Below are 12,082 nucleotides of genomic sequence, written 5' to 3'. Positions count from 1 at the left end.
AGATAGATAGATAGGTAGATTTTTTTTTTTAAGTATAAAATAAGATAAATAATTTCCAGCAGAAAATAATGGCTTGAGGAATGGCTCAAGTGGTATAAAACCTGCCTAGCAAGTATGAGGCCCTGAGTTTAAACCTCAGACCTGCCCCCCCATACCTCCGCCAAAAAAAATTCTATAGTAAAGAAAAGTGCTTGACAGAGCAACTGAAAATAATAATTAAAGGGCCGTGCAAGGAACTTTTGTAGTCTAAGCTCTATTCTTACCATGTTAAATCTGCCCTGTTCACTACAGTATACACTAACCTATGTGGCTGTTGAGAATTTGAAGTGTAATTTGTTCAAATTGAGATATACTCTTAAGTCTTTGTATAAAATACATACTTAGGTTTCAAACAGTTAATACAAAAAAAAGAGAATATAAAATAGCTGAATTTTTGAAAATAATTGATTGTAGACTCCAGCATCCAGGAGGCCGAGACAGGAGCATCATGAGTTATAGGCCAGCCTGAACTACATAGCGAGACCCCGTGTCAAACAAAGAAAAAAAATAATTGTATGTTAAAACAATTATTTTTGGTATATTAAGATAAATAAAGTAATATTTTACTTTGGCATTTTTGTTTGTTTGCTTAGTGTTGCTAATCGAAAATTCAAAATTACATTTGTGGCTTATATTTCATGTCTGTTGGACAGCAATGAATCATATCATCCTGAAGCTGCATATTCAAGAATTATTTAAGAAATACCTTTCGGGACGCTACAATTAAAAATTTGTCCATCTTAAATTTCTCAGCATAAATTCCTCATGGCACTGTTCTCTCACAGAGTGACTGTGGTTAATAATATTGTATTAAATATACCAAAATAGCTACAAGAGAGAATTTCCAGTACTCTTACCACAAGGAAATGGTGAATATATGAGGTGATAGAGTTGCTGAATATCCCAGTTTGCTTATCACATAATGTATACATGTATCAAAACATCACACTGTACTCCATAAACATTTATAATTTTGGGGGGCAGTTCTGAGGTTTGAACTCGGGGCCTCATGCTTGACCATTTATAATTACTATGCATCATTTAAGTTCCTCGTGAAATTTGAAATTAGCAATAATTTTCACTTAGGCAAGTATGATATGCCATTACTTGTGTTCAGTTGCCACAGTCAGTCTTTGCTTAGGCATTGTAGTATAAGTATCTTCTGTAGCATAGACAATCTTAATTTTTCCATCTATAAAATATTCTAGGAAACTAGTGAGAGGATTGATGTGGCTCCAGATGCTGGTGGATTATAAGAATTCTGTGAAGAGGTATTATAGCATAGCAGAGTTGTCACAGGTCTGGAGACAGAGTGCTTCTGTTTTATTCCTAGCTCTATCACTTACCAGTTTAGTGACTTAGGCAAATTAAGTACCTCGTCTGTGCCACGGTTTTCTTTTAAAATGAGGAAAATAGTAATACCTATCTCTGTTATAAGGATTTAGTGACTTAGTACAAGTAAAGCATCCAAAACTAAGACAGCATCTTGCAAGTTGTAAATACTGTTTGTTAGATACAGCATTATAATGTATATCAGTATTGTCTGAATTCTCCACCACGAATTACTTTATGATGCTATGGCATCTTGGTCATTTGATATTATCATTTGATTGTGTGTCTTTAATAATAAAGCTTTGGATTTAAGTATTTCTAACATTTAAGTTTAAGGCCTATAAAGAAAATAAGGAAGTTGAAATTCATGATTTAATTAAGATTAATATTCTAATTTGGGGAGGAAGGTGTGTTGATAGGTGTCTTTTTTTTTTTTTTTTTATCTTTTTTAAATAGATGCCTACCCTTAAATTTTCGGAAAGATGAAGTAAGGGGAATTTATAAAGATCGAATGAAAATTGGAGCAAGCCTTGCTGATGTTGATCCAATGCAACTAGATTCATCAGTGAGTACTCTTAATTTGAAATGTGTGCTTCACCTAATCTATTGTATTCTTTGTTTTACTTTAATTTTAAAGTTAAAAAAGGAACTTATTTCTCGTCAGAAACTTTAAACTTTATAAGCATTTTTTTAAAAATCTTTGGGCCACAACTAATTAAATAATTAACTGTTAATTACGTGCGGGTTGGCATTGTTTAGACATAGGGTGATGTTCTAAACTTGTCGATGTTTTCTTCCATTGCCAGGTGAGATTTGACAGTGTTGGTGGGCTGTCTAACCATATTGCAGCTCTTAAAGAAATGGTAGTGTTTCCGTTACTTTACCCTGAGGTCTTTGAAAAATTCAAAATTCAACCCCCAAGGTAATCAAGTTACACTTTTCAGTTTAACCATAATCTGTGCTGTCCTACTATTGCTGCTTGTACTTCTCACACTTTTATTGATTATTTCCTATACAACTTTTCTCCCTGAATCACTCAATACAAAAACACTATTTGTAAACTTTTTTAAATTAGTAAGCTTTTTTCCCTTTACCCTGTAAAAATAATGTATAAAGTTATTAATAAATCAATCACAGTTAAGCATGTGAATTTTAAAGTGAACTTTATAATTGAAAAAATTTAACAAGTGTTAACATTAAATAGCATTTATTTCTTACAGGAAATGTCTAAAATAAGTTAATGAGTACAAAAGAAATAAAGTCAAATTTTTTCTGTATTTCTCCTTCCTTAAAATACATATTCTTACCCCCTATAAAATTTGAATTATGTGCCAGTGTGCTGGTACATGACTGTAATCCCACTATGCAGGAGTCCAGGCAGGAGAATCCCAAGTTCAATGCCAATCTGGGCTAAATAGCAAGACCTTATTCCTTAAGAAAAGATGTTTTTGATTTATGTGATTGTTATATGATTGCATATGCAGGGTAAGATAATATGGTGACTATGATAAATGAATAAAAGAAAGTGTATTTCAAGTGAAGGGTTTTATTTAGTTTCTTTATTAATTTTATCAATATTAACTCCTAGGTTTTAAGTTGTCGTTGTGGAATTATATTTCACTTGTCTTATACCTTTTTTTTAATGTGGGGGGGCAGAGGAATCAGTACTGGATTTGAACTCAGGGCCTTGCACTTGTTAGGTAGACACTCTAATCCTGAGCCATGCCCCAGCCCTTTCTGCTTTGTTTTTATAAAGATAGGATCTTCTGCTTTTGCCCAGGCTGGCCCCGGACTCCATCCTCCTACCTCTGTCTCCCGATTAGGTGACGGGTACATCACCGTGCCCTACTTTTTTGTTCACTAATTAAATGAATTCATGAAGTTGGTTCCTAATTTTTGTTTCAACACTGTACTTTTTAACTAAGTATTAAAATATGTAACATTATTTTACAGAGGGTGTTTGTTTTATGGTCCACCTGGAACTGGAAAAACTCTGGTTGCTAGAGCACTTGCCAATGAGTGCAGTCAAGGGGAGAAAAGAGTTGCATTTTTCATGAGAAAAGGTGCTGATTGTCTGAGTAAATGGGTAGGGGAGTCGGAAAGGCAGCTGCGATTGCTGTTTGATCAGGTACGATAATAAATTTTAATTCTCTGGGTAGTTATATAATTAAGCAAGTGTAAATATATAAGGATTAGAGAAGTCTCTTAATCAACATTTCATAAAAATAAGTTCAGAAGAACTGTACCAAATAATACAATGTTTTGAGATTATTCTACTTTTTATATGTAAGATAACACTGACCTACAGTGAACAACTATGCAGTAAAAAAAGAAAAAGAATGATTGGATCTAAGTTCTTTGGAGTCTTAGGTCTAATACCTAGCGTGAGAGAGGTTGTCTCATACTTGGTGAGTCATGTCTCTGTGTGAATGCTGAACAGTTTTACCCTACAGAGGCTTTCAGTTTCATTTTCCAGATTGTGTTGACAGCATATTGGGAGATAATACATTCTGCTCTACTGAGACATATTGCTGAAAATGCTTTTAAATCTCTTTTTGGAACTCTGTGAGGTTCTTTTATCTTTACTGAAATAGGTTTTTTAAAAATCTATGGCATTTTGCAAAGTAATTTTTTCCATCCTAACATGAAGGTAGAATGTGTAGCTGTCTTCTAGTCTTTGTCTCCACAGTTAGTCTTTAAAGATATTTCTCTGTGTGAGCCAGTAGCTACAGCTGTATGGACTCTATGTAACTAGTGGGGTATATATTTTGGATGTTCCAATTGAAAATTCAAAGAAAATTGACCATATGTTATAATTTAGTCTAAGTCTGAAAATACTTCTTGGATTTATAAATTATATTGTTATATATTACAAATAACTTCTGGTAAGCAAGTTTGAATGAAAATAGATTGCAATGGTGTATTTATATAGATTTATAAATTATGTTTTGATAAGCAAGTTTGAATGAAATTGGATTAAGTTGGTTTGTATTAAATCTACATATTTGAGGTTTTTTATTATAACAAGTGACCACTGGACCTGCTTTTAGGCCTATCAGATGCGCCCATCAATTATTTTCTTTGATGAAATAGATGGTTTGGCTCCAGTACGGTCAAGCAGGCAAGATCAGATTCACAGGTAAAACTTGCTCGATGACACTCATACTTTTCTTCCTATATTTTGAGCTGTTTTGATGTTATTTGAGAGATGGAATGTTAATGGTGAATGTTTCTTTCACCATTTAACAAACCAGAAGTTTCTCTTTTTTTGGCTAATAGAACCCTAAACACAATAGAAAAAGAAAAGCATTGAACCTTTACTGAGAGTCAGAGCATTCTAAATAAAGCTTTCAAATCTTGGTTATAGAAGATTTAATTCACTTACAAACAGCTGTCCATGGGCCAGGGGGTAAGGCACAGGAAGTGGGTGAGCAAGGCCAATGGTAAAAATCAAGTTGTGGTGGTAAATATGGCTAAGTGACCCTAGTGCTAGAGCACAGCCAGTTAGCTTGAGCTCCAGCCCTTTATTGCTATGCAGAAACTGAGACCTAAGAAATAGATTTGCTTTCTCAAATTTTATACTTAAATGTTGCCAAGTGATTTTTTTTTTTTTTTTTAAACACAGGGTCTTGAATTTCTGATCCTCCTTCCCCTCATCCCCATTGCTGGGATTGCAGGCATGAACTGCTATGTCCCGCTTCAGATGCTTTAAGACATTGCCTAGACGAAACAAAATATGTCTTAGGGCATTAATACTTGTTTAAGATGCTAATACTAGCCAGCCTTGACTGCACCTGTCCCCCATGAGTAGGTGTTTATCCAAGGGAGCATTTTTCTTAATTCCTGTGTCCCACTTGAATCTAAATTACTTCCCTCCTCCCCTTTTTTGGTACTGGGGACCAAACCCAGGGCTTCACACATGCTCGGCAAGCATTCTACCACTGAGCCACATCCCTGGCTGAAGCTGCTTTTAGTTCTGATTCATCTTTTCCAGAGCTTTCCCAGTGGTCTCATGAGTTAGACATAATTACTTAGTTAACTTGGGATACCCTAAAGCACGTGTTTCTGTGCCTTCATATATGCTAGGATTGTTTTGTATTAGAGGTAATACAGGAAACGTAATAACGATGTGATTGCCAGGTAGGTTCTGACTTTTCCAGTGTCTGACAGTATTTACTGTGTTCTGATGGCCACCTTTGTCCTTCTGTCCTCTGATGGCCTTCTTGATGTTAGACAATTTCATTTGTTGCTGACTACATTGAAATGTAGAGTACCGTGGTGACAAGTTTTATCTATACATGCCCTGTTAGTAATCATATAAACTTCCTATATATGACAAGGCTCATTATCAGTTCACACTGACTTCATTGTGTCAACAGGGAGAAACATGACAATACTGTCATCACTTTGCAGTCAAATCAATTGGGACAATTCTTAAGAGATGGGAGGAATTTTTTTAGAAATTAAAGAGTAATTATAGCAAGCAAAGACATGCCATTCAAATATATGCATAGATGTATTTGTTTGGTTGGTTGGGTTTTTGAGACAGGGTCTCTATGTACCCTAGACTGACTTCAGACCGGCAACAGTACTGTCTCAGCCTTCCTAGTGCTGAGATTATAGGCATGCATTGCCACAGCCAGCTATATACATATGTATTTTAAGAGAAATTTACAAGTTTTGTTTCTTTAAATCAAAGTCTTAGAATCTGAAAGTGAACAGTGTTTTAGGATTTAGTATGTTAAAGGTGATTAAATTGTGCTCTGCATCTTATTGCACATGAACGTTGTTGGTAAATAAGATTTTCAGCTTACGAGAAGGAAATACAAATATAAAGTTTAAGAGCTAATTTAAAACCCTAAAGTTTTTACTTTGGATTGGAAATAGCAATATGAACTCAAGATAAATTGTTTTCCTAATAAAGACAAAATAATTCTTAACTCTAAACAGCCTAGAAGCATCACAGTTCCAACAGCAGTTAAGTGTCTCTAGTCCCTAGAATATGGTCTCTGATCCTAGGACTCAGGAGAGATGGCCAGTTGTACCAGTGAAGCAAGAGATAAGCAACACAAGCCTGGGATATCTTGTAATACCTGGAAGCAAGGGAACAATCAACAAATGTAAGAATGACAGAGCTGGGCGTGATAGCACCCACCTGTAATCCCAGATTTGGAGGCAGGAGGATTGCTAGTTGGAGGCCTGGGCCATGTTGTAAAGCCCTATCTTTAAAAAAAAAACATAGGATCCAATTTCAGGTTTCCCACTGGCCAAAGATGGGACAGTTTGCACATCAGAAATAAATACTAAAATAGTTTAAAATGTGTCAAATACAGGAAAAATAATTTGTGTGTGTGTGTGTATGATAGTGAGGTTTGAACTCACAGCTTCATGCCTGCAGACACTATCACTTGAGCCATGCCCACTGCCCTTTTTTGCATTAGTTATTTTTCCAGTAGGATCTTATGTTTTTGTCCCGGTTGGCTTAGATGATGATCATTCTCCCTCATAGCTGGGATTACAGACATGTACCACCATGCCTAGCTTTATTTGTTGAGATGAAATCTCACTAATTTTTGACCTAGGCTGGCCTCAAACTGCAAACCTCTTCATCTCCAGTCATATGCCACCATGCCTAGCCCCTCAGTTTGTTTGTTTGTTTTTTGTGGTATTGGAGATCAAACCCAGTTCCTTGCAATGTTCCTTGCAAGTGCTCTATCACTGAGCTACATCCCCAGGTCAGAAAAAACATCAATTTTTGCTTTTTAATCTAGTTGGTCACCCCAGAGGGTGCTACATCATTAACTTGTTGATAATAAAGGGAAAGAACCAAACCTATATAGATCATAATTCAGGGTAATACAATAGTTGATGGAGTAATGAGGTTTTTTTTTACAGGTAAATCACTGCTTAAATGGAAGAATTGAATCAGAAAATCACCATTTTGCAACCTCTTATAAATCTAGACCTGTGTTTTAAGTAGGATGATTTTTGTACCAGACGTTTGTCTAGTGACATTTTCGGCTGTCACCAGTGCTGAGGTTGAGAAACCTTGATTTAAATGATAATTATGAGCATGTGCTAAAGGGGTAAGGTAGAAATGGCATAGCTTAAGTGTATGGTATGTGGGTAGAGTATGCTAATAACAGTTCACATAACTGCAACCCACTGGTTGATCTCAGTGGGAAACTGGTATATCAAGTGCCTCCAACAGTGATTTGGTAGAAAGTACATAGTATCTTCCTATGAGCTGTGCTGTCAGAAATGACTTGACCTGCATCTGTTAAGTTTCTAGATCTAGCTATCAGTTATAAAGCATGTGGAGGACAGAGGGACAAGATGAATGATCCCACCAGGAAACAGTCGGCCCAGTCCAAAATCTAAAAGGGAAATACACATGACAAATGACCCAGTTTCTTCAACAAGGGAATGGCATGGAAGCATAGGGGGGAGACTGGGACAGTAGAAACAGTTGAGGATTTAGGTTAAATGGCCAGTGTGTAACAGCTCTTCTGTTATCCTCCATTGAACAAACCAAACGCAAAAAGACCTTCTGAGGGTTAGCACAGTGGTACAGTGCTTGGCTGGCATGTGCCTGGTCCCCAGGATTGAGAGAGGGAGAGGGAGAGAGAGATGAATCTGAGGAAATTAGATTTAAAGTCCTTATCTCTTAAAAGTATACACATGAAGAATTTCATGGAGTATTTATAGGTTAAATGTTATGTCTGAGGTTTGATTTTGTTTTTTGTTTTTTAAAGCAGTTAGGTAGAGACAAATAAAGGAGTACTGACAGTTGTTGAAGGTGGGTGATGAAGAAATGGAGATTGTTTTAATGAAAATCCTTTTCTAATGCTTTATGCATATTTCACTTTCTTTTGGTGTCCTTTTTTTGATAATGTACATATAATGGTATGTGTTACCATTTTTAGATACTGTTTGTCCTATATGGAACTATTGTTTTTTAATGTTGTGTCCCTGATTTGGAACTTTCCAGTTCCTTTGAGAAATTGTGCTTCATGAAGTGACTTGCAGAATCCATTTGTGGTCCTTTACAGACCATTTATGTTTCCTATTTCAGTTTCTAAATGCCAATAAGTATTTTATAGATTTTTTTTCAATCCACTAGAAGTTGACTATGTCCCCTAAAAAAACTTGTTCTCATGTTTAATGCATTTTAAGTCTTACCCCTCAAAAATATTACTAAATAATGTGTTCTGTGTCCATAGTATTAATCTCTTTTCTCTTATTTTTCACCTTTAGTTCTATTGTTTCCACCCTCCTAGCTCTTATGGATGGTCTGGACAGCAGAGGAGAAATTGTGATCATTGGGGCTACCAACAGACTAGATTCCATAGACCCTGCTTTACGAAGGCCTGGACGCTTTGACAGAGAATTTCTTTTTAGCCTACCTGATAAAGATGTAAGAATTTAGCATCACTTAACTTTTTACATCAAATTTTGAAGATCCTTCAGTTTTGTATCATGATATTATCAAATGTTAGTTCAAAAGAACTCAAATGGGGATAATCTTTTATACTTTAGGTATTATAGTGTCCCTCTAAAATTACTCTTCATCTTTTAATTTCAGCACAGCCATGGGATATTGTCAGTTTTGCTTCAGTAGCTTAATGAGCTATCAGTCTTTAGCTAATTCATTAGTCTTGGGTTTTTCCTGAATGCCGTCATGTAATTCCAGCCTGTTAAAGCCACGGAAGGCTTCTGAGAACCATATAAGAAAATATGGGTAGAATTGTCTTATTATAGTTAATATGCTCCAGAATTTAAACTCTTACAGATACTTCTTTTTTCATTTTTACTGTTTTATGCTTCTGTTTATATTAAGCATTATTACAAAATTTTAGAAAACTCAAAATAGTTTAAATTACTCTAATCTGAATACCACTTCATTATTATAGTTATAAAAAAACTTGTTTTTATTCATAGGCTCGAAAAGAGATTCTAAAGATTCACACAAGGGATTGGAATCCCAAACCACTGGACTTATTTCTAGAAGAACTAGCAGAAAACTGTGTTGGTAAACATTGTTTTAAACAGTTAAAAGAAATGTTAATTTCAAAGATGGAACAAGTTGTGGTCTTGCAACATTATGTTTAAAGAAACACAAGGTTATCCAGGCGTGGTGGCATGGGATCCCACACTTGGGAGAGGAAAACAGTGCTCACAAGTTCCAGGTCAGCCTGGACTGTATAGTAAGATATGTATCCAAAAAAACAAAACTCTACAAGGTTATATTTGTTTCTCATCTCTTACTTGTGGCATGTTTTCATCTCCAAAGTCCAAGATCTTAAATACATATATTTGCCAGATTGGCCATTGGGAAAATTAGAGCACATTATCACACTAATAATAGTCATCCTTTGTTGACCATTTGCATTATCCTAGTCATTCTCTTAAATTCCTGTATATATTACCTCATGGAATTTTCACATTAGTCCTGTGAATTAAGTAGCATGATCTCCACTTTACAGATAAGAAACATTTATAGAGCCTAAGTGGCTCTCCAAAGATACAGTAAATGATAGACTAGAATTTGAACTTAGTCTGATTTGGAAACTCAGATTAGTACCTGCATATTTCACTCACAAGTTGATTGATGTGTGATGGTTATTACCACCATATACATTCACTATGTAAATGAGAAATTTTAGCCTTGTTACTACTAGATAGCTAGGCTGATTTTTTAATTTTCCTTTATGACCATGTTAGTTGAGTTTGAGGTTTTATTTGCTTGTTTATTGCTTTTGGTAGGATACTGTGGTGCGGATATAAAGTCAATATGTGCCGAAGCTGCATTGTGTGCCCTACGTCGACGCTACCCACAGATCTATACCACTAGCGAGAAGCTACAGTTGGATCTCTCTTCAATCAATATCTCAGCTAAGGATTTTGAAGTAGCTATGCAAAAGATGGTCCCAGCCTCCCAGAGAGCTGTGACATCACCTGGGCAGGCACTGTCTGCCATTGTGAAGCCACTCCTGCAAAGTACTGTTCACAAGATCTTAGAAGCCTTACAGAGAGTATTTCCACATGCAGAAATTGGAGCAAATAAATCATTAGCCTCAGGTATAAAACTTAATTGACCACTGAAAGTTAGTTTGCATAATTGGTAAAGTTAATGTTTTTATACTTCTCAGAAATGTTTCTATTTGAAGGAAATTTATTTCACAGATTAATTTAACCCATTTTAAGTTTTGAAAGCATTTTTATATTTACTTGATATTCCTAACTGCACAGATATTTTTGATTCTTGAAAAGTTTTCATTAAGGTGTACTGATGTGCTCACTAAAGCATGACATAAAGTTTGGTTCTTGTTTTGCAGATATTTCTTGTCCTCTGCTAGAAAGTGACTTGGTTTACAGTGATGATGATGCTCCACCGGTATGTGAAAATGGGCTTTCTCAAAAATCCTTCAATAAGGCAAAAGAAAATTTTAATTTTCTTCATTTGAATAGGTATGTTCTCCCTTATGTGAGTTTTTTTAATGCAAATTCCCTAAAAATAAGTGAGATTTGGTTAATGAGATTTAAGAGGCTAACCAGTCTGCTTTATATGTGCATATATGTTTTATTAGTACATATTAATTGTACAAAGGGGTTTCATTGTGGTATTTCCATGCGTTCATACAATGTACTTTGATCAAATACAATCCCCTAGTACTGTTTCTCATCCCTCCTCTTAGCGTTTTAAAACAATTTTAACATTTCATTACTCTATTTTCATACATACATATAAAGTTCTTTATATTCACCCCTTCTCTCTCTTTCACCTCTCCCCACTTACACACACAGTTTTTTTATTTAGGTTAAAGTATTAGAAATTTATTTGTTGTTACAGTTGTTACTATTATAAAAGTATTTCTAAGAATCCATGGGACTTAGTGACTACCAGAAACTGTCAACCATGTTTGATGATTTCTGGGTATATAGATAGGCATAGACTTACGAAGATTTATAAATTGGTAATTTGGGGAAAATAGTTAAACTAATTTTTCTAAAATATAGCTTATGAATTGTTTTTTCAGAAATGCCTGTTACCAACCTATATCTTTTCGACCAAGAATGTTGATAGTGGGAGAACCAGGATTTGGGCAGGGTTCTCACTTGGCACCAGCTGTCATCCATGCTTTGGAAAAATTTACTGTATATACATTAGATATTCCTATTCTTTTTGGAGTTAGTGCTACATCCCCTGAAGAAACATGTGCCCAGGTAACTTGTTGTTGCTCAAATAAATAAGCTCTTAGGAAAGTTAAGACCTTAGGAAAGTTACTAGGTCTCTCTGTCTCGTTTTCATTATTTGCAAAATAGATATGATAATAATATGGCTATTGTGAGAATTAAGTGAATACAGTACTTAAAACAATAACTGCTATTTAAGTGCTTAGACATTCTGTACTTTCTGTTGTTACTAAATTTATGTTTAATATTTTGATATAAAAAGTTAACCTTTGTTCCTACAGCAGAACAGTCTCCTAGATTTCTTGAGCTGTTTTATATGAAACACTTAACACTTGTAAGATTTTTGGAAAGAGGCATTTAAAAAAAACTTGAGAGGCTGGCAGAGTGACTCAAGTTGTAGAGCGCCTGCCTAGCAAGCATGAGTCCCTGAGTTCAAACCCCCAGTACTGTCAAAAATAAAAATTAAAAAAAACTTGAGGGTTTTATATGATAATTCTAGGAAATTAAACATGAC

At 35.1% G+C, this 12,082-nt stretch overlaps 1 protein-coding gene across 10 annotated transcripts in view; it reads left to right on the top strand.

The window, feature by feature from the left end:
- Positions 1 to 12,082, top strand: part of Atad2 (ATPase family AAA domain containing 2) — a 53,539-nt gene that overhangs the window by 25,175 nt on the left and 16,282 nt on the right. For 5 of the 10 annotated variants that reach the window (XR_012446411.1, XM_074069152.1, XM_074069156.1 and 2 more), the window contains 10 exons: positions 1,828 to 1,936; positions 2,178 to 2,293; positions 3,325 to 3,499; positions 4,422 to 4,510; positions 6,391 to 6,491; positions 8,652 to 8,788; positions 9,313 to 9,403; positions 10,138 to 10,452; positions 10,710 to 10,842; positions 11,412 to 11,598. Coding sequence is in view for 9 of the 10 variants with exons in the window: in XM_074069152.1 (XP_073925253.1) it covers positions 1,828 to 1,936; positions 2,178 to 2,293; positions 3,325 to 3,499; positions 4,422 to 4,510; positions 6,391 to 6,491; positions 8,652 to 8,788; positions 9,313 to 9,403; positions 10,138 to 10,452; positions 10,710 to 10,842; positions 11,412 to 11,598 (1,453 nt within the window). In the remaining variant the exon portion in view is untranslated. Of the gene's footprint in view, positions 1 to 1,827; positions 1,937 to 2,177; positions 2,294 to 3,324; positions 3,500 to 4,421; positions 4,511 to 6,390; positions 6,492 to 8,628; positions 8,789 to 9,312; positions 9,404 to 10,137; positions 10,453 to 10,709; positions 10,843 to 11,411; positions 11,599 to 12,082 lie in introns of those variants that run through there. The other 5 variants (XM_074069153.1, XM_020156491.2, XM_074069158.1 and 2 more) reach the window with 5 other exon arrangements.

This window comes from Castor canadensis, chromosome 3 (genome assembly GCF_047511655.1).
Source record: "Castor canadensis chromosome 3, mCasCan1.hap1v2, whole genome shotgun sequence".
Taxonomy (NCBI): domain Eukaryota; kingdom Metazoa; phylum Chordata; class Mammalia; order Rodentia; family Castoridae; genus Castor; species Castor canadensis.
Note: the sequence above shows the minus strand (reverse complement) of the source record. Positions and strands in the feature narration are given on the sequence as shown.